General features: G+C 41.0%; 2 protein-coding genes and 1 long non-coding RNA gene across 4 annotated transcripts in view; 2 read left to right on the forward strand and 1 right to left on the reverse strand.

The window, feature by feature from the left end:
- The first annotated feature begins 910 nt into the window (after window positions 1-910).
- Window positions 911-6,610, forward strand: cstf1 (cleavage stimulation factor, 3' pre-RNA, subunit 1). Of its 2 annotated transcripts, none has more exons than XM_038697335.1 (6): window positions 911-1,039; window positions 1,452-1,671; window positions 1,750-2,027; window positions 2,112-2,309; window positions 2,511-2,901; window positions 5,899-6,610. In XM_038697335.1, exons 2-6 carry the CDS (start codon window positions 1,503-1,505, stop codon window positions 6,156-6,158), a joined length of 1,296 nt encoding a protein of 431 aa, XP_038553263.1. In that variant the 5' UTR covers window positions 911-1,039; window positions 1,452-1,502; the 3' UTR covers window positions 6,159-6,610. The 2 variants fall into 2 exon arrangements, with proteins under 2 accessions (XP_038553263.1, XP_038553264.1); XM_038697336.1 differs by lacking the exon at window positions 911-1,039 and adding an exon at window positions 1,061-1,178.
- An 810-nt stretch (window positions 6,611-7,420) lies between these two features.
- cass4 (Cas scaffold protein family member 4) lies at window positions 7,421-24,257 on the forward strand. The gene is made up of 7 exons (XM_038697829.1): window positions 7,421-7,567; window positions 19,610-20,035; window positions 20,705-20,788; window positions 20,918-21,034; window positions 21,601-22,890; window positions 23,019-23,102; window positions 23,285-24,257. The coding sequence occupies exons 1-7, from the start codon at window positions 7,565-7,567 to the stop codon at window positions 23,699-23,701; spliced, it is 2,421 nt and encodes an 806-aa protein (XP_038553757.1). The 5' UTR covers window positions 7,421-7,564; the 3' UTR covers window positions 23,702-24,257.
- The window catches only part of LOC119886854, a 31,677-nt gene continuing 22,413 nt past the window's right edge, over window positions 18,102-27,365 (reverse strand). The window contains exons 3-4 of the long non-coding RNA XR_005441557.1: window positions 19,886-20,290; window positions 18,102-19,763 (exon numbers count right to left, since the gene is read on the reverse strand). This is a non-coding gene — a long non-coding RNA (uncharacterized LOC119886854). The remainder of the gene's footprint in view (window positions 19,764-19,885; window positions 20,291-27,365) is intronic.

A 27,365-nucleotide genomic window follows, 5' to 3' on the forward strand; every position in this document is an offset into this window, starting at 1 on the left:
CACACAGGGCTCTTTGAGGCATTTGTATGTTGTTTGTATGTGTGCAATAAGCACTTTCATAGACAAAGTCAGCTGGTAGCTCTGTCCCTTCGGACCCCTTTTGTTGTCTTTTTTATCTACAATTGGAGGCAATAGAGTATCTAGTTCAGAGTGGACATAGAGCCTAAAGCAGCCTAGTGTTGTTTGAGCAAACATTACAACACCAGTCTGCTGCCTGCTGCCCCATATTTGTTTGTTTTCATTTAAAACCCCTTCCCTATTTATTTCTTTTCTTTTTTTTAACCTTTTATTGAAGAGGCATTCTTTCATTAAAATACTTGTGGAAAATGTTGTCCAAGGAGGTCTTTTTTGTTTTTTTGGTTATTATGTGGTTGGGATCTGGGTCTCAGGCCTGTGGAATTAGTATGGCCACAAAATTATATAAAACTGAGAGAAGCAGCAAATTCTAGCAATATAGAAGTTGGAAGCAGCAACTGTTTTGCATATTTTGTATTAAATATCAGCTTACTTATATAAATCAATGAACAAAATTGTTGTTGATTCATTTTATGTTAATCAACTAATTATTTCAAGGGTAATTAACGCCTGAAAGAAAGAAAATCTTCGTGTTTGGGCTTGTGAATGTTTTGGCCTGCACCAAAGGTATGTTGCCTTCATGTACCTTTCTAAATGCACCTTCAGATTATTTTTAAAGAGCTTATTTGTTTTAGAGACAGAGAGCTGTTTTGTGTCGCTTAGTTGAGCAAAAAATGTCAACTTTATTCGTGTACCATTCCAGCCCCCAAACGTCTCATTTTACAGCTTAGGGTGTACCAGAAACCAGTGTTCTTGTACCCTTCCCTGATGAAGTTTTACGCCGAAGTTTAATTATTAACCGCTGGCCTACACTGAACTTTAAATAGCCCTGTGAACAGTTCGTCTAGTTTGTTTACGATGAAGGACACCTTCCCTGTCATTCAGTTCTGTGACGTAGGACGCACATACGTAACGTTACAGCGTAACGCACGTTTGGGTCCAGGAGCGCCGTTGGAAGTTTGAAGTGGGTTAAATATTTTTACGTTTTAACATAACTAGCGAGTAATAATATTCAACTCCTCTCGTTAAACGGCACGTTATGACATTGTTGTATAGTACAGACGTCGACGCAGGCTGGCGTTTTATTCGCGCTTAACGTAACGGTACTGTTGTTTTTGCTGTGTCTTAACTGAAGCTAACATTATTAGCAACACCGCTAAGCACAAGCTCCATTCATTTGTTGGAGCTGGCCACAGCGTTAGCACGGTCCCAGCACTAACGATGCATATGTGAAACTTATGTTAGATATGCTAACAAACTTGCTGTTTGGAACAACACTGCATTAGATAACGTTTTTGTATTGTGAAACGGTGATCGTTTAACAGCAGCTAACGTAGTGAAAAGATAAATTGATGACTTTGTGTCTTTTGTTGCAGCCAGCTAAGTTGTCAGTATTGACGGCCCGCGTCTGGTCACACTGACCCATCATGTATCGTCCAAAACCAACTCTGAAGGACCGACAGCACCTTTACAAGCTCATTATAAGCCAGCTGCTCTATGATGGATACACCAACATCGCCAACAGTCTCATCAATGAGGTCAAACCACAGAGTGTAGTGTCGCCCTCTGAGCAGCTGATGCAGCTGGCAAAGACAGGTAAGAGTTGTTTTCTCCATGTGTGCATGTTTGAGCCATGTTTGAGGGTTCAATTGAACCATTACCAACTTTTTTCAGGGATGGAGAATGATGACAGTGCAGTTCAGTATGCCATTGGGCGCTCAGATACGGTGGCACCCGGTGTGGGTATCGATCTGGAATTTGATGCTGATGTCCAGACCATGTCTCCAGAGGCATCAGAATATGAGACTTGCTATGTAACATCCCATAAGGGTCCATGCCGTGTCGCTTCATACAGTCGTGATGGTCAGCTGATTGCCACTGGCTCAGCTGACGCTTCCATCAAGATCCTGGATACTGAACGCATGCTGGCCAAGAGTGCCATGCCTATTGAGGTGAGGCAGGTTTAAAGAGTACACTAAGCATTTTTAACCCAGTGGTTTATGTTTACTGTTTTCTTTTGTGTTTCTTTATGTCAGGTGATGATGAATGAGACAGCGCAGCAAAACATGGAGAATCACCCTGTGATTCGAACACTGTATGACCACGTAGACGAAGTCACCTGCCTCGCCTTCCACCCAACTGAACAGATTCTGGCTTCTGGCTCAAGAGATTACACCCTTAAACTGTTCGACTACTCAAAGCCTTCTGCAAAAAGAGCCTTTAAATATATACAGGTCAGATTTTGTACACAAAATGTCTAAGTTTTCCACACAATTTATAGTTTGTCATAGGTTTAGGAAAACTTTCAGTTGCTCTGTAAGTGGAGATGCCCAGTTACATAGAAAACATACAAGGCTTGGAAAATAGAAGATTTTTTTTGTATACTACTGTAATTCTGTTGTAATCCAATCTTCCCTTCATTTGTTTTCCTGCAGGAAGCTGAAATGCTCCGTTCAATCTCCTTCCACCCGTCGGGTGACTTCCTGCTGGTGGGAACACAGCACCCCACCCTCCGCCTCTATGACGTCAACACCTTCCAGTGCTTTGTGTCATGCAACCCGCTGGATCAGCACACAGACACTATCAGCGGCGTCAGCTACAACCCCACCGCCAATAGCTACGTCACCTGCAGCAAGGACGGGAGCATCAAGCTATGGGATGGCGTCTCCAACCGCTGTGTAACCACCTTCGAGAAGGCCCACGACGGAGCTGAGGTCTGTTCCGCTATCTTCTCCAAGAACTCAAAGTACATCCTGTCCAGTGGCAAAGACTCCGTGGTTAAACTGTGGGAGATCTCTGCAGGCCGGACACTGGTTAAGTACACAGGTAAGGGGTGGGTTTGCCAGGTTCAGACTGGGGGGTTAAAGAGAATGTCATAGTTTCAAATTGACTTGAACAGGTTATGCTGATATATTTAACATGCCTGGGGAATTTGTAGAAGTTGACCTTATGCTTTTTGGGAAGCAGTGCTCAAAGTGAAAGACGGTACAAAGAGTGATTTTTATTATTTTATTTTTTTTCCCCTTACATCTGATTCAGTACGTATCATTATACATGATTCATGAGCCAATGCAAAACTGATACAGATGTACATGGCTTCATCCATGTTTGTTTGAATTTGCACATCAATCACAAAGGGTGCGTTTTGACTAAAAGCAACTAAGTATAAAGGAAATGTATACACTCCTTGGCCACTTTATTATGTACACCTTGCTAGTACCGGGTTGGACCCACTTTTGCTTTATTGGATTGAGATCTGGTGACTGTGGAGGCCATTGGAGTACAGTAAACTCATTGTCATGTTCAAGAAACCAGTTTGAGATGATCTGAGCTTTGTGACATGGTGCATTATCCTGCTGGAAGTAGCCATCAGAAGATGGTACACTGTGACAAGAAAATATCCCCCTCACCACAACACCAGCCTGAATTGTTGATAAAAGGCAGGATGGATCCATACTTTCATGTTGTTTACGCCAAATTCTGACCCTACCATCTGAAATCGAGACTCATCAGACCAGGCAACGTTTTTCCAATCTTCGGTTGACCAGGTATGGTGAGTCTGTGTGACTTATATCCTCAGTTTCCTGTTCTTAGCTGACAGGAGTGGCCCCCGCTGTGTGTCTTCTGAAGTAGCCCGTCTGCTTCAAGGTTCGACGTGTTGTGCGTGCAGAGATGCCACGTTCAAAGTTACTTAAATCCCCATCATTCCCCATTCTGATGCTCGCTTTGAACTTCAGCAAGTTGTCTTGATCACGTCTACATGCCTAAATGCATTGAGGTGCTGCCATGTGATTGGCAGATTAGCCATTTGTCTTAACAAGCAATTGAACAGGTGTACCTAATAAAGTGGCCGGTGGGTGTATTTTATATTTCCAGTCACACCAACAATAATAAACAAGCTGATACATAATGAGTAAACTCACTAAAGTTCAATTTGGGTATTGACTGTCATCCATCTAAATTTGGTGATTTCAACATTGTTAAACTAAAGCAGAATTAGAAGCATGAAATGCAGTTATTGCACTTGTGTCATCATCAAAAACAAAGTGTTTGAAAATCAACTTAAAATGCAAAAACCTATTTGTCAATTAGGAATGCACACAACAAAATGCCAAGTGTGATTAGAACCTTTTTTTCCATTAACCAAGTTAGACAACTGCTTGTAATTTGGGACTGTCCCGAATTACAAGCGGTTGTCCCGAGGGCGAACAATACAATAAATCAATACAGCATCTCCGTGTTATTCACACTGTCAGGAGTTCTAAATACTCCGGTAGACCTTAATACTGCCCAAACCCACTTGCAACACCACAGTCATATCCTCTGACATACTTCAAGAACACAGTTGTTGCTGCGAAGAGAGCAACCTGCAGGGAAGACAAATGGGTAATGACACACACACACTCGTAGATATGCATTTACTTATTTATTCAGTTTTATTTATATAGCACCAATTCATAAAAGTTACCTCATTGCACATTTCCTATAGAGCAGGTCTAGGTCTAGATTACAACAGTTACCACAATGAGCAAGTACTTGGCGATAGGGCCCAAGGAAAAACTTCCTTTTAACAGGTGGAGAGACCTTGAACAGAACCGTGACTGGGGTGGGCAGATATCTGCCTAGACCGTTTGGGGGTGAGAAAGAGAGAGCGAGCGAGAGAGGTTGGGGGGGGGAAGCAGCCAACACAATATCCACACAGAATTACAAACAGTATTGTGGTTTTTGTTTCTGTCTGTGGTTAAATTCATCAATCATTTAGAAGATTCCAAACTAGAAATGTTGGATTAGCTTCCTGTTTGCAAGACATTCAAATCTTAAAATACTTTAATTAGTTAATTACATCACTGCTACAGTGGGTGAAACAATGCTGCTGTGACTTCTTGATGAATCCACGCTGACTGACCGTGACCGGTTGTTACTAAATGTCAGTAACAAGAAATAACAGCACTGTAATACTAAAAATATTGATTTGAGAAAATAGTGTCACCATTGCATAGTTTGTCCACCAGAAGGCACTGACAAGTTTACTTTTACATTGTGGAATTTCCCACTCAGTACACATTTCAGTCACAATTCTTTAATAACCAAATTTAAAAGATTTTTGTTTTAAAAAAATACAAAGGGGGGGGCGTTTCACACTACATTTGGTTTGTACAGGTTGGGAAGTCCAGTTCAGTACTGGGACATCCATCGTAGTGTTCCCCAACTGTGTGGAAGCTGGTCCTGGACCTACATTCTAACATTAGCAGCTCTGTACATCTGCTCATTAAAGTATGTAAGGTAACCAGCCAGGCACATTTTATCTCATTAAAACCAGCTCTACACTGCAATACAAGAACAATAGAACTCCCTTATTTCCGTGTCTTCAACATGCTGACTTTTGCCTAACACATGCACATATTTTAGATCATTACGGTTTACATTTTTAACCAACTCGTGGAGCTATATTTTGCTTAATTAGCTTGCTAGTTACTGTTGATAAAATCTATAGCGTCAGCCAACCAAATTGACCGTCGCCCACATGACACAAGAAGCTTGTTTTTCTCTAACTCTGTTAAGGACCTCTTCTTTGGAAAACTAAGAATTTCAGAGGTAAATCAGCCACCATTATTATTAATTTGAATGGCATAGAAAATGAGAAACTGTAGGTTTGAAAAAATGGAATGCTTGACACGTATAGCAACAGTAACTAAGGGGGCAGGATTAGCAAATGGTCAATTAATCGTAAATTAAAATGTTGGCATTCAGCCCTGATTTTGATTTAAATTGTGTGGCGTTAGTTGTGTATGGAGTCCTCCTAGTGACATGTTCTCTGTATAGGGGCGGGGCTGAGCGGCCGTCAGATGCATCGTACGCAGGGCGTGTTCAACCACACAGAGGACTACGTTCTGCTGCCAGATGAGCGCACCATCAGCCTGTGCTGCTGGGACTCGCGCACGGCCGAGAGGAAAAACCTGCTGTCTCTGGGTCACAACAACATCGTCCGCTGCATTGTCCACTCACCCACCAATCCTGGCTTCATGACCTGCAGCGATGACTTTCGGGCCCGCTTCTGGTACCGCCGCACCACCACAGACTGAGACACGTTTCTACTCTGCCGCCTCCCTTCCCGAGTCGTCTCCTCTCACTGAGAGACAAACAGATTCTGAATGGATTCTGCCGTCTCCGTAACCTCAGTGAACTCGTCACTTTCTTCTGATCTGTGGTGTCTTTCATTTTTACTTCATTTGAAACTGTGCCGTGGAATTTTTGTACAGACCCTCAGAAACGTTGTCATTGCACCATCTGAAAGAGTAAAGAGTGATTTATCAAAAAGAGAAGATGTTTCCCCAAATGGCTTCTCTTTTTGATAAAAACACTTATGTCTTAAGTCTAACCTTTACAATTTTAGTGTTAACCAACGGCCCGTATTTCTCAGTTGTATGTCAGAAATGACATCAGAGGTGGTTTGCTGTCTTTTTCCACATTTATATTTTATCTGTGTCCTTTTGTTGTATTTCATATTTGTATTAAACAAGTAAAGGAACAAGTGTTTTTTTAATTTTTTTATTAAAGTTGATGGTGAAAAGTCCCCTTCAAAGCTCTTAACCACAGCTATGGTAATATCCTGTAGATATTTTAAGACCATAGTTGTTGCTGCAAAGAGAGCAACCTGCAGGGAAAACAAATGGGTAATGACACACACACTCGTAGATATGCATATGAGTAAGCACTCATGGTGACAACAACAGAGGTACAAACATTGTGTTTTTTGTTTCTGTCTAACCCTAACCCTGCTGGATGAGCTTCCTGTCTGCAAAACATTCAAATCTTAAAATACTTTGTTTCATGACATGCTCATAAATCTGATGTCGTACTCGGCTCCGGCCTGTACCCTCAGACTTGAGGGTCACCTCACTCCAAGCCCCATCACTCCTGCATTCCCCCCCCACCCCCACCCAAACCTCAACTCTCCCAGACACTGCTGTTTGTGTTGTCCACACAACAACGAATAAAGCCGCAAGAATTTCTGCTTCAGACACCCCACCCCCTCCAACCTGCCTCAAAATGTATCACATATGGAGGAATACATCAAGTTTATAAGAAAAGGAAGCAAAATGCAATGGGAAAACATTGAGTTAGTTGGAAAAATGAGTTACAAGCTATGTACTTCTGCTTTTCTAGGAAGATATGGGGGGCGGGGGGTAGAGTGAAGTGAAGCTGAATGAAAAAATACCCACAGAAACAGTGAAGGGGTGGGGCAGCTGCAAAGAAGGGGGTGTCTCCAGCCAATGGGGCTGCGGGAAAGCGGCTCTGACAATGACATGGACTTCAGTTGCCCCGCCCCAGGTGTAAAACAGTGTGGCTCTCAGCGGCAGCTCAGACAATATGCTGATAAGACAGGAGGACTGAAGTTTTCGCACACACTTGTGGTTGAGATGGTTCACTGAAAACTGACCCTCTGTGGACGGATCTTTTTCTCTGTGAACACAGCTGCTTAACAAACATGGTGAGTCCTGCAGCTGCTCCACTACCTTTAATTTATATTTAAATTAATCAGTCAACTTTAATTTTGAATGATTTCTAACCTCAGCTTTGATACTGTAATGCATACTGTCATGTCTTTTGTATCTACTCTGTTGGCTACTGTTGCTTGTCCAGAGTGTCCCTGCAGACCACCTGCTTGGATTTCACTTGAGCTTGCAGTGTCAGCTACTGCCTATTTCTACACACAGCCCCTCTGACCTGCTCTGCTGTTGGCTGTAATCTGAGAGGGTCAATCCTGACAGAGCTGAGAGTGAAACTTTATGAGCCTCATTACACACAAGCATTTAGAAGTGAGATGATCAAGTCAGGCTGCACGGAACCAGATAATTAGGATGTTAGGCAGATGTTTCCGTTCTTACATTGGGGTCATTTACACTGTGGACGCTGGGGACATGTCCCCACCACTTTTTTTAAAGCAAAATTTGTTAACTAACATTCTGAAATATTGCTTGCAGTGAAATAACAAATAAATAGTTTTAGAAAGGTTAATTTGCACATTAAGAAAACATGCAATTAAAATATAGAAGAAACAAATGTGCATTGTCCAGAAAAAGTAACTTAAGGTAAAAAAAACAACAAGCTGCTGATTATAAAAACAACCCAAAAACGTGAAACACCAATCAGTAACTTTAACAACTTCTTGACAGTTTCTTTTTGGCCAAGTTTTCCGCTCTCTCCCTGTGAACATGACAAAAGAGGAGGGAAGACTAAATCACGCCAATTTATGTGTTGCCTCAGTAGGGATGATATTACATGAGAAAAGCTGCACAGAATGACTGAGAGCTGCACTGCATTAGATTATATTAGATCTATATATTTTGAAATGCCACCTGTATTTTCTGTTTCCTTTTACATAAATAAAAACATTTCCACCATAAATTGGTGCATAAACTTTCACCAGAATGCAGGAAAGGAAGTTTTTAAAATTTAAAATTAATCTTTAATCTTAAAATTTCCTGGAGGAGGTCTCCCCAGACCTCCCCGCTCGTCGTCTTGTTCTTGTGAACCTAATATTGCGAATCGTGATGTCTTGCAAGCTAAGTGTCACTTCACATCCTTAATCTGAGCCCCTGTGTCCCCACCGCTTGATTTATGAATGATAAAACCAATAAATGGGTCTACATATTTCTGATCTCAAACTCCATGCATGTGTTGCTGTGCTGGGAGTGCACTTTTTTATTTGAACTTTTGTGGCTGCTTCGGTTCCCATGTGCGCCTGTTGAAACCTCATATTCTCTGTCCAGCTTGATGCCTCTTTAAACTCAAGATGTTGCAAAAAAGATTAAACTTAATACAAGAGAATGTCTCTTCTTCTACGGTCTCTCCACGTCTTTGTTGAGTCTTGTATTGACAGATTTAATTTATTTGATGGAAAATGTTTGAAAAGCCTTGTCATGAGTTATGTAACAGCAAAGTATTATCTTCTCAAGTCCTATCGGTAGCTCACAGTAGAGGGAACGGATATGCCTCATCCAGACATTTTCCCATGCAAAGCAATAATGTGACTGAGCTCATCTTATTCATCACTTCTTTAAAAAAACTGACTGGTTTGGTTATTGACTCACCGTCAGCTTAACCAATCTCATTTCCGATGTATACGGTTATTTCGAATTAGAATTTCTTTTTTAGCTCATAGAGCTATTTTGGAATGCCTCGTGTGCTGTGTTGTTTTTATCTGAGAGCAGGGATCCGTAGACAGTCATGAGGGCTTACACATCAGGAGGCTGCAGGAAGAAGTGGCAGCATCCTCTTCACATCTCACTCAAGGAATTTGAAACACTTTTCTTTTGCGTCTAATTCACCATATGCCGTTTATGTTATCCATACACCATGTGTTTAACTGCTGAGGACTATTAATCTACTTCAAAAGTGAGAGGCCCCCATCAATCATGCTGTTAGCCAAAGAGTTTGAATATAATTGCCAACTGGACCATTGGCTTCTGATTAACATCACCAACTCTGAAATCTAAATGAATTGAGTCACTGGTCTATAGAGCTGAGACTTGTATGGTACTAATAAATAGATGGATTAACACATTAATGGCTTGCAACAACACAGGGACTTTCCACAACCACTTTTCTGAATGCAGAAGCTGATGACATCAGTTCTGGTTTTAGTGGGAGGTTAAGCAGAAAAGCAGGGCTGTGGCTTTTTAAAGCCGCTCTAATAGATTTTTGTATATTAACAATCAATAAAATTACTATGTCTAATGTGAAAGGCACTGTGGAACGCTCTTCCCTCAGACCTCCGTGGTCTCTGTAAAAACAGTTGAAGACTTTTTTATTTAAACAGGCCTTTGTCTCACCATGAGCTGTTGTATGTATACAATCGTGTGTTTTCCCCTCCATAGGTGCTTCGGTTTTATTGACTGATTACTTTTATGGTTTTATGATGTTTGGTTCTTGACTACTCACATTTATTCATTTAGCTGACGCTTTAATCCAAAGCTATACATGTCAGAGGTCACACGCCTCTAAATGTCTTGCTCAGGGACACAACGGTGGATGGGTCCCAGTTGAAAGGAGACTGAATATTGGACTTAGGTGGTGAGACACACAACTCCACAACAACTTGATAAGATGATAATATGTCAGTGTTGCATTCATGCATGGTAGCTTGTGTGTCGTACTGAGCCTCAAACCACATATCCCATAAAGCCTTTGCTTTTCATTGCAAAGATAATGTTGCTACTTTAAACATTGTGTTTGGTAGTGTGGCTGACAAGGGCAGGCAAACGCAGAGCAATCATAGACTGTATAAAAGAAGACGTCACCCGTTTTTGGACTGCCGTTTTGAAGCCTCGAGTTTGTGTTGAGAAGGGTCCTGCTGCAGCTGGATTTACTTGGTTTGGCTGATAGATATTTGGACGAGACGGCGGAGCTAACGGCCGTATGCGGAGCTAGCTAGCTTGTAACATTACATCTGTAATTCACCCTAACTGTCATTTTAACAGGGCTGATAATTTTGTCTAACGAAAAACAGGCTTAAAACTAAATGTACTCACCAGAGAAAGTGAACAGCCAACTCCTAATAAGCTGTTCCAACGGCGCTGGTTAAATTTACACAGTGCCGTGGGTACAAGTCACTCTAGCCTGACTGACAGGTCGCCATGGTAACAACTTGTCAATCACAGATAATCCCGCCCTGAAGCATCCTCTGCTTTCTGGTTTATTTTCCTCTAAATGGGACCATTTACTAAACGAACATCATGCTGTGTTGAAGAAGACATGAAACTGAGACCATAACCTCATTAGGAAAGTGTTTACTGAGGTAATTATTCAGGTGAGAAGTAGGCTCATTTCTAATGGAACCAGACTTCTGTTTGCAACCAGAACAGTCGCCCCCTGCTGTCCGTTCAACAGAATGCAGGATTAAGGGACTCCGCGCTAAGTGGTTCTGTTGACTGGACGTGCAGCATTTTTTCATTGCATTTATTTTTGGGGTATGTGTGCATCGTTTCTGTATTGGCAGCTTGTTTGCTGTTAAAGTATTTGTTCTGGCTTTCTGCACCATGGCAATTCATGTTTGTTTTAGATTTTTATATGTGTTAAGAATTGGCATAGTTTCTGAAGCTGCAGCATGTTGGAGATGTTTTGGCCCGTTTGTAAAGCCATCTCCATTTGTGATTTTAAAGATTCCTTGAAGTCTCCTTGTAAACAGTGTTTCTCACTGCATTTTGTGTATCCTTGTGGCCTAACAAAACATTTGCATACATTTTTTGAACGTTTTGAATCCATGTTTGCTAGCTAGCTTAATTCAATGTCAAGGTCCCCTTACTAACTTTTACTGGTAGTCTTCCCATGCAAATGGAGTTTGCTCAGTTGTCATGTGTCACTTTTCTACAATCAAAACAGTGCTCCATAGAAAATTCCACAGGATATCATGTTACACAACAAAGTCAAAAGCCGTATTAGGAAATCGTAGGAATTGCTCGTAGGAAATGTTAAATTTCCTTATTTGTTTAACATTATTATAGAATTGTCTCAAATAGAATGAGGTCATCTTCAAATGTTTAATGCAGCTCATTTAAATTGCAGTTAGAAAGTGTACAACAAGAACCCAACAAAGACCTGCACTGAAACAAACCACTGACTGTAAGTCAAAATTGGTTCAAACACAGTATCAACCACCCAACATGCTCTTTAACAGTGTAACTGTAACAGCTAAAAGTAAAGCAACAAAGTGACCACATGTATTAACATATATTCACTGTGACAAAAGGCAGAAGATCAGACTGGGTATAAATAAACCAGAGTGTCAGCAGTGAGATAAGTTCCTGCCACAGAGCAGTGAGTCTGCAGCCTGCATCTTATCTGCTGCTGCTCACATTGTCTAGTCTGTCATCCACTGTTACTGAGAAACAACCAACTACTTTACATAATCTAATCAGAATCGTCAAGTCCTGCTTATAAATGCTCCGTACTTGTATAGCGCCTTTCTAGTCTTTTTTTGACCACTCAAAGCGCTTTTACATCTACATTCACCAGTCACACACTGGTGCTCAAACGGAAACTAACATTCACACTCACTCACCGACCAGGGGCAATTTGGGGTTCAGTATCTTGCCCAAGGACACTTCGACACACACACTTCACTTAGCTTCTTCAATCTTGTAATGAGTCATTCAGCCTAATTAGTGTAGAGCCCGACCGATATGGGATTTTTAAGACCAATACAGATTTCAATATTTGAGGATTTTAATCCGAAATGCCGATATATCAGGCGATATTTTTCCCTTCTTATCAGAAACACATAACATAAACAAAATTAAAATTATAAACAAAATTTGTTGTTATGAGACCTCACCAAGATAACATGCTGAACAAAAATATAACTAAATATATCAAAGTTTTTATAAAGAAGAGTCAAATATTTAAAACTACAAAAAAGATCCATTATAAACTATAGAGTACTACTACTAAGTGCAGTAGTTATTACCTTACACGTAATCTGCCACAATGACTATTTTCATAGTAGCATTATTCACATCTAGTTTATCCCTTTACCAGGACGCTTTAATTCTATCCAGAGCTACGAGAAACCATTTCCCTAACCACCATCTGGCGTAAAACATGCCGTCTATGATACAGTGACCCAGAGGAAACGCAGCTCTTGAATGCATCTAATACTACATGACTGTCGACATTGAGGACCTGCAACTTTGAGATTTCACACTAACGTTGCACATTTGAAAAAGGAGCTAGATAACTTTGTTAGGCGGGAAGCCGTGTTAGATACTTAGCTCACGAATATTTACATATTACCTCTGGTTTGATCATTTCTGACGCACCGACTGTAACTACAGACAAGCGGCTCTCATGTTTAGAATTTGTTAAACATTATAGTTTAACCGCTCAGTAACGTTAGCGCTCTTCCACTGATCAACACGGCATTAGCTTTGTGGCTAATCTAATTTAGCTATGTGCAACATTAGCTGCTGTAAGTGATGTTAGAGAATATTTGGAAGAGATAAACTAGGGAGAAATGAGAGGTCCGTTCACTAAACTGTTTCAGAACCAAATCTACAATCACGTCTGTCAGCAGCAGAGCGAAGGATCCCACACTCCGTTCCTTTTTTAATAGTCATAAATCAGCTGTTATAAACGCCGATATCATCGTGTGCACAACACTGAACAAAGACCAGAGATGTGCGCCTGACACAGGGTGTCTTGAATCTGTGCAGGGTACAATGAAACCTCAAGACTGTCGAGGCATTCTGGAGCAAAATTTACTGCCCACTCTCAGAAAGCTTTGTCTCAGTCAAAGGTCACGGGTCCTCCAACAGGACAACAACCCAAAACACACAGCTAAAAGCACCCAAGAATGGATAAGGCTGCATTCATACCAAAGACAGAGATTGATCAGACAGACCTGCTATGAGGGAGTACACAGTAGTAAGCTATGAGTAAGACATTAATTGCTGTGCAGCTACTTGGCGTTGGATCGTTCTTGAAATGGGATTTCTGGTTAATATTTCCAGTTGTGCTACAATCAGCACACACGTCACACAGATGGGCCACGTAGTGACACTCCCACACTGCTGCACAAGCCTGCTCTAACTGCCACAATGCTTGATTTGATGTGAATACAGCCTAAGAACAACACTGAACTCAATACTTTCAAACATCTATGAAAAGAGCTGGAACTTGCAGTCTGGAGAAGGTGCCCATCAAACCTGAGACAGCTGGAGCAGTTTGCTCAAGAAGAGTGGGCCAAACTACCTGTTAACAGGTGCAGAAGTCCCGCTGAGAGCTGCAGAAAACATTTGATTGCAATGATTGCCTAAAGTTAAGGGTTCTATCATTATTGTCCATGTCATTTTGATTAGTTTTATTACTGAAAATATTATATTGAATAAAAAATCAAAAGCAAATTCTGATTTCTGTTAAATGTGGAACAAGCAATGGTGGATGCCAATTGTGTCAGTTTCATGTTACAGTATTTAAAAGAAAGTTGTCGTTTGCGGAGGAGTACCAACAAATGTGAGCACATCTGTATGTTCAGTTCCTCTCAAGACAAACTGATATATTTCAACTGCCAAGAACTGCCAATTAAATTATTTTAACATTAACAGCACATAAACTGATCAGAGTAAAGCAAATCTTGAGATCTGCATGCAACAAAGAACAAAATAATCTGTTGGACATTGCATCAATGTGCCCACCTTTAATAGGCTATTTTGTTTAGTTTTGAAAAGAAGAGGTCCTAGGAAGTTTTCTTTAGTCGTGTGCCTTTGTGTATGAGATTTAGACAAAGTTCTCAACAGTTCCCTTACAGGAAATACCAGGGCAGCTGTAGCGAGTCAATGTCACTGCCACAGAGCCTGCATTAGTCTCCACAGCCTCCTCTTGGATTTGTTTGGGTTGGAGAGAGGATTGACAAAGGTAATTTTCCATGGAACACGTCTGAGGATCATTGAGATGATAAAATTGATCGACCAGGAACGAATTCCCAACATCTAAGACAATCATTTACAGGGATTCCAAATCTCTCTCTGTGTTTTCCCTCTGATTGGCTGTCTCTCCCTGTCTGTCCTTCTCGTCTTCCCCCTGCCCCTGTCTTTGTATCTAAGATACTGTGGGAAAGTCTAATATGTCATATTTACAGAGTGACTTCCTGTCCAAATTCAAGAAAAGAGATTATGTTAACTATGTGGCCTGCCTCATCTTGAACACCCTGCTCCCGCCACTCTGTCTGGGAAAATGAAGCATTTTCAATATTTTAGGAAACCTTTAGTCACGTGTGACACATTTCTTCACTGCCACTGTGGGTGTTGTGCTGAGCCTGGCATGTGTCCATGCTGACCTGCCCCCGGGGTCGTACCCAGGCTGTCAAGGGGCAAAAGGTCAAAGTGAGGTGCCATTCCCACACTGGGATCCACATCTTGGACTGGTTCCTGTTCCAGTGGGTCTCGGGGATTGGACACTCTTATTAAGTTCACATAATATTGTGTCTCCACAGGTGATTTCTCATTATGTGGGGAAAAGTTACCCAAAATAATCATACTTTCAAAAATGGGGATTTTGATTCTTGTTAAGATATGCCTGATTAATGCACTTCAGTGGCTGCATAATAGTTACCTAACTATATGAATCATACAGTATATGATGAAACACCAGTAATGGTCAGTTTGAATATTAATGCGCTGAGGATAAATCACCACTCCTTGCCTTTCAGCGAGGAACTATTTGATAATCAATCAATTGATTAAACCTCAATGTCATTTTTCAAAGTAATATAATATATCCTTTCTTTTACTAAAGGGTTGAATTCATAAGCAATAAAACACACCATTACCGCTTTCAATTCACTCAGTTTAGCTGCTACTGCCTTAACTGGTCTGCTATGACCAGTAGCTTATGTTAACAAATGTTAGCTATCTTTAGGTAAATATTACTGTGTCACAGACGTTAGTCCAGTGATAACCATTGTTTCTGACAGATTTCCTAAGGCCTTCACCACTACATCTACATATCGCAGTAACCAAAAATCTAAATATTTGAGCCGAACAAATACTAAAGAACTTCAACAATGAATGTAAAGCTATTCCTGACTCCATAGCACCTGGAAAAATCTAAATGACTATTACCAAAGTACCATTTTTATCAATGGTTTTAGAGAAGACTGTTTACTTCAGACAGAATCTGCTCTCATCCAACTGCTGCTGGTTTGATTTGAATTCTTATTGATTTGAGCTCTGCTTTTGACACTGTGGATCACTCTATTAGAAAAAGTAGGGTTGGCATCAGGAACACTGCTCTAAGTAGTTTATATCCTGTTTATCAAACAAGACTTTCTCAGTGATCTTCGGCAGCCCCTCTGACATGTGGTGTTCCCCAAGGCTCCATCCATTGCCCCTTGTTTTTCTGTACATGCTACCACTGGAATATATCATAAATAAACACACAATCCAGTCTTGTTATGCAGATGTCAGACAAATTTGTGTCCCATTAAAAACCAGTGAAGAATGCAATTTTAAAAGTATTTTATCCTGGCTGTCAGAAAAGTGTTCAACAAATCAGGAATAATTATTTTTGGTCCCCCAAGGTCCATCCCTATTTTACCGAAACATCTTGGATCCCTGTCTTCAATTATCAAACCTGCTGCCAGAAACTTGGGTGTGATATTTGACGGGGAACTTTCATTTGAAAAACAAATTGCAAACTTGTTCATGTTTTATCAGTTAAGGAGCATCTCAAATCTCATCTTTCTTGAGAAGGCCATGCATGGTTTCATATCAACTCGATTAAATTACTGTTATTCATTGTATTCAGGTTTCAGCCAAAAAAACTATCTCATGCTTTCAGCTAGTTCAAAACACAGCTGCTACTAGATTTCTTTTCAAATATTTATCTTATCGTTTTATTGTTTTTTAAATTTTATTTCTGTATTAATTTGATTGCCTGTGTCAATCCTGATTCAACCATGTAAAGCACTTTGTAAATTTGTTTTTGAAAAGTGTTACTATTATTATTATTATTTATTACTAAGTAAGTTCTCTGACTTTATGACTCTTGTCCACTTGTGCTACTGTTACACTAGGTTTTAGAATGCAGCATTATCCCATAATTTTCACACTGGAAAAGTCAGCAAAAGCTACACAGTCTTGCTTTAAGTAATTTTTGAAGCAAAAATGCCTAACATTCTCTGGTCAAATGTGCAACTTTCCTGCTTTTCACTTTTATATTGCTTTAAATTGATTGATTTTGGAGTGTTGGTTGAACAAAAAAGTAATTTCAATCTTTAGTAGTGGGGCAATTTTTGGTTGTTTTCTTGTTTAATTTTTTAGAGTGACTAATCAAAAAGTCCAACTTGAGTGTTTGGTGAAAGGGTAACAGTTGGAAATCATATTACTGTGAGTTAAAAATAGAATTGTATTCTTTCTGCCTTAGAGCAAACAGTGCAAACACTCCACATCCAGCTTTCTATTTATTCGATATAGCTGAGATGGCCTGAAGTAGCTTAATTTGGTAGCTTGGAGGTAGCTTACTGTCTGAACAGAAGCTTCTTTCCAGGACTTTTTAAAAGCATTTCTTGCGTTGTGTCTGACGGCCGATGTTAATTTGTGAACAGGATGGAGCAGAGAGACGGGAGAGGTGAGGGAGAGGCAGAGACAGCTGTGCGGTTAAAGTGCTGAAGGCCAGCTGTCAGAGGGCCTGATCTGCACAAGCAGGCGTGTGCAGGAATCCAAAAGAGTCACAGCTGAATCTGACTTTGTTACTGTACTGGGTGATCAACATACAGACCGAAAAGCCGGACAAAGACAGCACAAGGCCAGGACTTCTGCTCAGGACAAGTGATATGAATTTCAGTTTCTCGTGACGAGGCGTGGTTGGAAACGAAGAAAAACCAAACAAAAAGTAAAGTTTCCCAATTAACAGGTCACATGGCCCACTGCAATTACAGGCTCTGAAACTCTGCAGGCTATTTACACACACATCATGTCTGGGTGGATAAAATACATTTTGTGCAACACAAGTAATTTGCTAATGTCAGTTGCTAACGTCATCTTAGGATAGTGCACTTTCATGATTCCAAATGAGGAAGTACAATAACGTAAACTTTGTGGTGCTGTCGCTGACTGTCATCTGACCCTATGTTTTTTTCGCTTGCATGTCTGTAGCATGACCCAGAGGATTAGGCAGGGAGTTTGCTGAGGCTGTGTGTGTGCGTGTGCTTGAAGGGGGGGGGGGGGCATAGTCTGCTGCGGTCAGTGTGCTCTACAGGCTTGCATCCTAACAGGTGCTGAGCGTGTTGTTGGGCTCTGATGGTGAATGGGCTCTTTGTTACAAAGGATTCACCCTCAGATAGCAGAGCCTAAGAACCCCCCACCCCGACACAAAGACACACACTTATCAGCTGAGGGTGGGGTGTGTGTTTGTTTTGTCGAGGGTATAATTCTATATAATTATTCATTTTCTTGCACTTCTCAACGTGTCAGTGGTGGAATGTAACCAAGTACTTTAACTCAGGAATCAGTACACATTTGAGGAACTTGTATTGTATAATTTTATGCTTCTGTATACTTAGTCCACTATGTTAAAGAGGGACATATTTTAGTTAATAGTTTATACTCCATTACATTTATTTGACAGTTATTGTTACTTTGTAGATTAAGATTACAAACAAACATATTATTGCTGATAAAATATAAAGCATTGTTATAGATTAAGAATTTAACTATCAAACAGTATATAAAGTAGTTAAATTTAGCTCCACTACCTGTACAACATAAAATTATATCTATATGCTAATGCATCAGTAATAATAATCAAACAATATAAGCTAAAGAGCTAAAATGTTTGCGTTACATTTATTTAGCTGACTTTCATCTAAAGTACAGTAAGTGCTTTTCAACCATGTGGATACGACCCAAAAATTGCAAACAATTATCAAGTATATCACTGACTTTGTGTAGAGAGAAAAGAGGAGAGGACCCTGAACAGAACCCTGAGAGACCCCAGAAGGGGGGCTACAAGGTTCAGACACACGTTCTCTCCAAGTTACCCTGTAAGTGCAGTCTTTGATGTAGGATGTGAACAGGGTTAGAGTGCAGTGCCAGTTCCTGGAGGGTGGAGAAGAGGATCTGGTGGTTTGCCCTGTCAAATGCTGCTGAAATGTCCAGATGGAGGATGATGGCGGTGCAGTGGATAAGACCCATGCCTTTGGTGTGGGACACATTGGTTCTGTTCCCACTGAGTGTGAACACCCATTCTTTCTGTGTAGCTACGCAGTAAGTCAAACCACAACCTGCTGGGTGTGAATTCAGCTATGCCTAGTGGTTTTGGTTGCAAGGCATGTTTTATTAGTCACAGCTTGTCTCTACCTACACAACAAGCCACTGCAGCAGAGAGGTTGAAGTAAAAGAAAATTTCACACTTCCTTGTATGTGGTCATTGCCCAGTCTGATTTAGATTTGTCACATCGAGAAAAAAGCTGGGCAGTTTATGAGCTCTACCTTTCGTGACAGTGAAGAATGCCTCAAAACATGGCAGCAACTTTACAGGGAAACATACAAAGGACATCCATGCATAATAGTCTGTGATCATTCTTGGATTAAAAATATGTATATGTAGTTTTGGATTGAGGAGATAGGACGCCTGCAAGCACGTAAGAGGAAGCTTTGAAGGAACTTGTTTTCCATTTATTTCTCTGTAGGAAGCACAACTAGGAAGTGAAAATACAGAGAAGGAAAGATGTCATTCAAAACAATAAGAGCTCCACTTGTGTTGTTGTTGTTTCACAAACACTTTAAATAAATGGGAAATAGTTACTTTGTGACAACTAGTTGTGTGTTATTATGATTATTATGAAATGACTGCAATACTTCCTTGTGAATGTGATGAGGACTCAGATGTGCAACTCGTAGCAACATTTTGCAAAAGGAAATGTTGTCATGGGCCTTCAGCAGGAAAAAAAACTTCTGTCATTTAAAATGTGCCACACACGACCTGCTGTTTTCACCCTACGTTTTATTTCCATTTTCTCTGTTCTTTATTTTAGAACAAACTTGCAAAGGCTCTGTATGACAACACTGCAGAGTGTGCAGATGAGCTGGCCTTCAGAAAAGGGGACATCATCACGGTGATGGATCAAAATGTGGCCGGCACCAGCGGATGGTGGATGTGCTCTCTTTATGGACGGCATGGCCTGGCCCCTGCAAATAGACTGCAGCTTTTAACAGTGCAAACTGGAAGCACTGCAGGCTCCTCAATCCTTGTCACAGAAAATCTCAGATCAATTGATGTTAAAACTGATGACAGTGTGAAAAATATCTACCAGATCCCAAGTGTTCCCCGACCGTCCAGCAGCTCGGCTTATGAACGCATGGACATGATCTACAAGGTCCCGTCCACTCCTTTATCAGCTTCAAAAAGTCCAGCCCTATCAGCACTTAAGAACAACACAGAAGAACCGGAGAGAAACAAGGTACAAATTAATTTTGTACAGTATGATTGACTTTATGTAGAAAAGAGCAAAAACCTAATAGCAGATATTAGTCTGTGTATTTCTCTGGGGTCAAAGTTTGTCCTTTTCCTTGGGAAGTGTTCACTCTCACAATTAGAGAGGTAGACTGTTGCAGAAATGCTATGCTGTGAAACCCCTGCTGGCAAAAGAGCTTTCAGATGGGGACCACTGGCCTCTCCCTGGGGACAGGCATGCAGCACCATGGTCTTTATGGGCCTGTAAAAGACAAACAGACACAGACTTCAGACACTTTTAACTGCAAACAGCAGCCCATGCCGCCAGAGACTTCAGAAAGACAGAAGTGTCTGTATGGTTGCCTATGCAGCAGAAGGTGGGAAGAAATATACCCACATGTTCACCATTTCCTTTCCTGCTCCAGGGGAGTCGTGTTCCCTTCTGCAGTAGCCACCTAATATTCAATGAGCAGCATGGTTTCTATTATAGAGCTGCGTTAATTGGCAAAGTGCATGCATGATGGGGTTCTCCGGTACTCTCAACGGGCTTCAGAGCAAACACTGTCCATATAAATGCGTTGAAGTAGAGGTCAGTGAGGTAGATGTAGCTTTGATCAAAGCAGTGCAAGTGTTGCCAGTCAGCCTCAATATTATAGCCTGTCTGTCTTGTCTGCAGCCTTCATTCTTCAGCATGGCGTCCAGTCCAAAAGGGGAGGTTTATGATGTTCCAAGCCAAGCAAGACGAGCTTCTCCTTTCACTGTGAGCTCTTGAAAATATACACAATAAAATGCATCAAAAGTAGTGACTAGTGACTAATTGTGGATATTGTGCCACTTTAGTGGTTACTGGTCTGATGTCTCTACTGTTATTGTGATGTTCTATTTGCAGGCATCAACAACTCCAAGACATATGCCGCAAACACAGTCATTGCCTCCAGTTTCGGAGCTGGAGAAAAGATTTGACTCTCCGGAGAGTTTAAGGTGTAGCAGTCCAGGAGACTCTTACGTAAGTTTCAGACATTTGGAGGGATTAATGAAGTAAGGAATCTATGATGTGCTCACTTTAAAATGCAGTCTTTATTTGAACTTCTTTTTAGACATGAAAAGTAGTAGTAGAGCATGAGAGAGATGTTCCAACCATGACCAACCCCCCAATTCTGAGGTTGTGTCATATACTGGCCATCTGGGCCGGTTGACCACCAAACGGATATCACCATTGTATTTATGTTAGACATCTTTTCATTTGTTTTCAGGAAGTCAGAATGAGATTTGTGCTGTTTTGTTTTTATGAATTAAAGGGAACCAGAAGATAAGAGAAAAAGAGAAGAAAAGAATAAATGCATATGTAGTTACATTAAAAAAACAACCATAACTGACTGTCACGCACACAATTTTTGCACTTTCACAGTATACCCCTGCATCAGAAAGGTGTAGGGAAGAGGCGCTCTTTGACGATCCAACAAGCACTAAGTTTGAAGCATACTTACTTTCTACTAAGTAGAAATGAATGTCTGCTTCATTTCTAAAGTTCTTTTCTTTCCGTGAAATTGACAACTTTGTTGTTGTGCATAGGTGTATGCTGTTCCACCCCCTTTGCCTCAGGACCCAAATTATGACATCCCTGTTCCCTCAGCCACAGAGGCCAAACAGAAAATAATCAATGGATACAACACCCTTCCCAACTTCCACAAGCCTGAGTGGATTTATGATGTGCCAGTGGGTCCTGAGAAACAAAGTCCACCTCAAGGCTCCTATGATACCATGCCCTCCAAAGCTGTTTGCAGGCAGCTCTATGACACTCTTCCAGCACATGCTTGGCCCATTCAAAGAGGCAGTCCAACTTCCGCACTTTATGATGTACCAAAACCCAGTTCTCTTGACATCCCAAGTCCACCCAAAGTGCTGCCAAGGGTCCCGATTTATGACAAACCCCTAACTCAGAGGCTCCCAGAGGAATCAGTATCTGTGGTTCCACCCCAGGAGGAATCCCTCACCCGGGTTCTCAGTGATTCCCCAAGTGATCATATACCCCTAGAGTGCAGGGTGGACTCAAGCAATGCTCATGAACACACAAGGGTGCGTCTGCAGCGAATGAGAAACTTCCTGGCCTGTACGTCTTTCCATAACCTTCCAGAAAGTGGGGAGTCACTGGCACAGGAGGACAACGAGCGAGGTAGAACCTTATGTCTCTCTGCAGCAGACAGTCAAAGAATCAGCACGGCCTCCAGCTCCTCCACCAGCTCCTGTGACTCCCTGGCTCTGAGCTCCTCCTCTCCAGAGCCTCTGCGAGAAGTAACGCTCAGCCAGGACGAGGCCTGCCGCAAACTTCTAGACCTGCATGAGTCCGTTTGCAGAGCCGTGCCCCGACTCATGGAATTTGTCAGCAGTCACTGGAGGATCAAAGAACATCTGGAGAAACACCTGAAGGAGATCAGAGAAGCAGCTGAGGACATTACATGTTCTCTGACGTCCTTCCTAAACTTTTCCTTGGACGTTAAAGGCAATGCCCGCCGTTTGACCGATGCCAACCTTAAGACAAGGCTCTATAAACAGCTGTCCATCGTAGAAGACTCAGGTATGATCCTACAACAAACAGTTAGTGCTCTGAACATGGCTGGCTGGCCCCTCAATACGCTTTGTCAGGACCCGGGGCAGGTCCAGATACCTGACCAACTGGAGCGCTTTGTTATGGTGGCGCGCACTGTTCCAGAGGACATCAAGCGCCTAGTGTCCATCATCAATGCCAATGGCAAGCTTCTGTTCAGAGTCCCTCAGAAAGATCCAGAGACAAAGAAAAGTCCTGATGGAAGTGAACAAGGAGGGGACATACTGGAAGACGACAATGACTATGTAGAGCTACAGGTGATGCTCCTAATCTTTTACGTCATTCTAAATAATATAGGTTACCATGTTAACTGAATGATGAGCTGTAACCAAGGAAAACCCAAGGCGTACTAATACTAATGTTTTTGCTATTGACTTTTCCTTAGACTAAGAATGCTTTTGAAAAGCATCAAAATGACGCGCAGAAGGGACAAAAAGAAAATGTCACACCAGTCTCTAACAAGGCACGGGTGAGTATCTTCTATTAATCCAAGAGATTTGTTCCTATTTAATGAGCATGATAAAAACACCGTTGCCTCTTGAAAAAAAAAAAAAATGTTCTTTTTATACATCCATCTATAATGTTAACCAGGATTTAATGTTAATATGTGGCCATCCTCACCTCCTTTTGTTCCATTTCATCACTGCTCAGACTGATAACAAGCGCGACTCCTCTCAGTTCGGCAGTGGCACAGAAGAACATCAACCATCCCCTCTGTCAGAGCACTGCCGGCTTTACTTTGGTGCTCTCCAGAAGGCCATTGGAGGATTTGTGAGCAGTCTTCAGGATGGCCAGCCACCAGAAAAATTTATCTCACAAAGTAAGCTGGTGATCATGGTAGGCCAGAGATTGGTGGACACCTTGTGCAGAGAGGCCCAACGTAGAGGGTCCAGCCAGAGCCTCCTGTGTAAGAGCAACCACCTGTGTGCCCTCCTTAAGCAGCTGGCTGTGGCCACCAAGAAGGCAGCACTGCATTTCCCGGATAGTCAAGCTCTGCACGAGGCTCAAGAGTTTGCAAAGGAACTGGCCCAAAGAGCACAGCACTTTCGGATATCGCTTGACCTCTGAGAGTCTGCATATCAAGCATATTGATTTGTTTGTACAGCAAAAGATAGTGGTTTAATCATCATTCTGTTTATTTTTTCATTGATTTCATATTCAGCCACCTTCAAGCTTCACTAGCCAAAAAGATAATTAGTTTTTGCTGAATGTTGTTATCTTAATGAATGCAGGTACTGGTTAAAGTGTTGTTTTTTGGTTAGAAAAAGTCGCTGTGACAAGCAGAACAATTCAAATATGGAGTTGTATTTGTACTTAAATAATACGACATAGTGGAGTTCTAAAATAAATTGCACATTTAGGATACTGTACTCAAGCCAATTTTAAAATGTAATTTTAAATATAAAGTATAAAATGTAATTGTTTTATATAATTTACAACAATTTTATATTTTCTGAATATTGTTTGTTATGAGGATTTATGTATTTTATTACTTTATTGTGAAGGGTATACTCTCCAGGGTAGTAGTTTGATATAGTCTACGTTTTGTGAATATCTATGTAAATATTCTAAAAAAAATATGTTATGCATTCCCAAACTTTTCTTGATAAAAGACTGAATACAATACATGTTGTATTTATTCATATAAATATCAAAAACTGAAAACTACATGAAAATGTGATATATATATATATATATATATATATATATATATATATATATATATATATATATATATATTGATCACACAGTTTTAAAAAAGAAAGTCCTGTCAGTAAAATAACCCTGTACAATGACAGCAATGTACAACTAATGTCTGAAATATCTCGTTACTCCCTACCTTGAAGGCGGTATGACGGCCCAACAATGTAATAAAACCTTGAAAGCTGTATGTCTAAATTTACTGCAAACAAGGCAAAATATCTTTTTTTATAGTTGCAGTTCTGATATTTGTATTTTCTATTTGTATTTTGACTCTCTAATTAAAATTATGTTTTGATTGCCTTTGTGCCACAATGTGAAATATCAGAAACATCTGGTATTTCTGGATAGATTAACTAATAAATTGTAATGTAAATGTGCACTTTTTCATAGTTTAGTACCCCAAATATTCACTGTCTTGAAGGTTCAGTTTTAAGCATCACCAAAATCAAACCGACCAGATGGTTGGTCGCTATGATTACAATCCTGGTTGCAAGAGTATGACCAAAACTTAACAAAAAGGAATAGTGTTAAACATCAAAACACTGTTAAGTTTACAGTACAGTAATGAAGAATAAAAGAGAAAGCACACAGTGTCAGTACAATAACATGATCACCGCTGCTGTACATGTATCTAAAGCAGAGCATCGGAGAGGCACACATTTCCGCTCTGCTTCAAGTGTGTCTGGCTGTCACAGAGTCAGTTTTGAGTATGGGAACTTTTCAGTTCTTGTAAAGCAAATGGTGTGCAGTATACACACTTCAGCAGGTTTGGCACTTGTAATCGTGGCATTATTCTGCATCCTTGGTTTATGGTTGCTCTGTGTCACTACTACTGTCACTTTATTAGCTAAAATGTTAAAGTTTGCAAAAAAGTAAGGAGAGGTCCACTACTGAATGACTGATGCACATGCAAGCAGTTCATAATTGTATGATGCCCTCTAGCTGTAGTGTTGGGATATGACTTCAATCACATGCTTTTTGCTACTTATGCTGCGTTCCAGGCAACTCGGAACTAGAAAAACTACCCTGGAACCCCACTTGAAGTCGTATTTCCTACTTGTGAACTGGGAGAAAAAATATGTACCCCGACTTCATGAGTAGCAGCTGAATTACGTCACAAAACAATGGCAGCGCCCATGGATGCACACACTGTAAATGGTAAACCATAAACAAAAAAGCAGTAAAAAGTATATTTGCATGTATTTAAATTCAAATAATACATACGGTCATATAGTAAAACCTGTTCTCCATGTACATTGATGTAGAAATATGTTAGGCCTAGTAGGTAGCTGGCTACAGTAAAGAATCTCATAAAGCCATCTTCTCTTCCTAAAAGTTATTGTTAAAAATGCAAAAACATTAGGAAGTGTAACCTACAACATTGACTGACTTGAGGGTTACCAACTGATGTAGCTAGAGGGGTACACAGAACTAGTAAAGTATAGGCTATTTATGTCAGTGCCATTCTTTTAATTAACACCTAAAACACTGCTGAGGGTGCAACTGTGTGCACAATTTGTCACGGTCAGCCATGGTTTTCGTTTACTTTCGGCGTCACACACCACCATGCACCTGCAACGCATTGAGGTCAGAAGTTTCAACTGGAGTTCCAACCGGTCTCTAACGTGGCATTAATCAGGCTGAAGGAACTTCAGATTATCTACAGGACAGAACAGGAATTCGCTTCATGACTGATTTATCATTCAATGGAATATATAGGCCTATGTATATATGTTTACATCAAGTCACTTTCATTAACAGAATACAATTTATGTGTTTTGCTCTCTCATCTTTCAATTTAATACAAGTATAAAAACCAAAATGTAAATATTCTCTACTTGGAAATTGTTCAGATCAAAACATCAATATTACATATTATCAAAATTGTTCACACTAAAGGTTTGGAGTTAAGAATAGTAGTTACTGGAGGTAACTCTATTTCTATGAGTATGTGCATAGCCTTCTAGTAGGCCTGCTACTGGTTAACCCCATCGAGGCTCCACCTCAGATCTTTCAGAGACCGATCTTTGCACTCACCTCTTATGAGGTCATGAGATAGCAACCCCATACTAAATAACACCAGCAGTTCATCTCCCTTTTGAACTCAGCACTACTCATAGAACTCAATGAATTATTAATACTATTACGTAAGTAGTACGCCCTAACAGGCTTCGCTATTTGTTACCACCCGAGGAAAAAGGCTGTTAGGGTTGTGATGTACACCCAGCTGGGCCCAAATCCGTCCATATAGCAACTCGGACCCAACTGCTGACTGGGCAAAGGATAGTAAGTGGCCAGGCTACTGAGAACTGCCTGCCTGGGGGTCGCACAGTCCAGCCACATGCCATCAAGCTTGAAACCAAGTGTAACCTGAGTGTGTAAGTCACGGATGGTGCCCCCCCCCAGTCGTTGTATCTAGCACCGAGTAAGACATACAACCAGACATCATAACCCTGAGATATGACAGCACTAGAAATGGGAAACCACAAAGTAGCCAAACAATTTCTTCCAATGACACTCCTGTAAACTTCAGTTGATGGGGCAGTGTTCCTGGCCCCATCTGGGGAGCACTACCCAATGCCTCACAACCTGTGCAAAATCATACCAGGCGACTAAGCGCTAGCCTCTGAGCCATCAGGGGAGCCCCCTCGGCCCACAGTCCAGAAAGAAAGATTTCCCAAAAAATGCCTGCAGTTCCTACTGGGGAAACAGCAACAGGTAGAAAGCCACAGTGTGTGAACCTTCCATTACATCACCCAGTACCACCTGGTACCACCACTTTGACAGCCACTCCAACTTGATTCTACAAGGCAACAGCATCAACAGCCTCAGAGGCAGGAAGACATGGAGCAGGCTAGAGGGCTATAATGGATGAGTGAAAATGTCCACCTCCAGTGGGAGAGTGACACTGAGAACCATGTAAATGCTCCATATTTGTATACAGTAGCTCCTTTCTAGTCTTTTCGACCACTCAAAGCGCTTTTACGCAACATCTGCATTCACCATTCACACACATTCATACACTGGC

Source organism: Micropterus salmoides, unplaced genomic scaffold (genome assembly GCF_014851395.1).
Source record: "Micropterus salmoides isolate LMB-PRFRI ecotype aquatic unplaced genomic scaffold, ASM1485139v1 Ms_hic_scaffold_4, whole genome shotgun sequence".
In the NCBI taxonomy this organism is placed as follows: domain Eukaryota; kingdom Metazoa; phylum Chordata; class Actinopteri; order Centrarchiformes; family Centrarchidae; genus Micropterus; species Micropterus salmoides.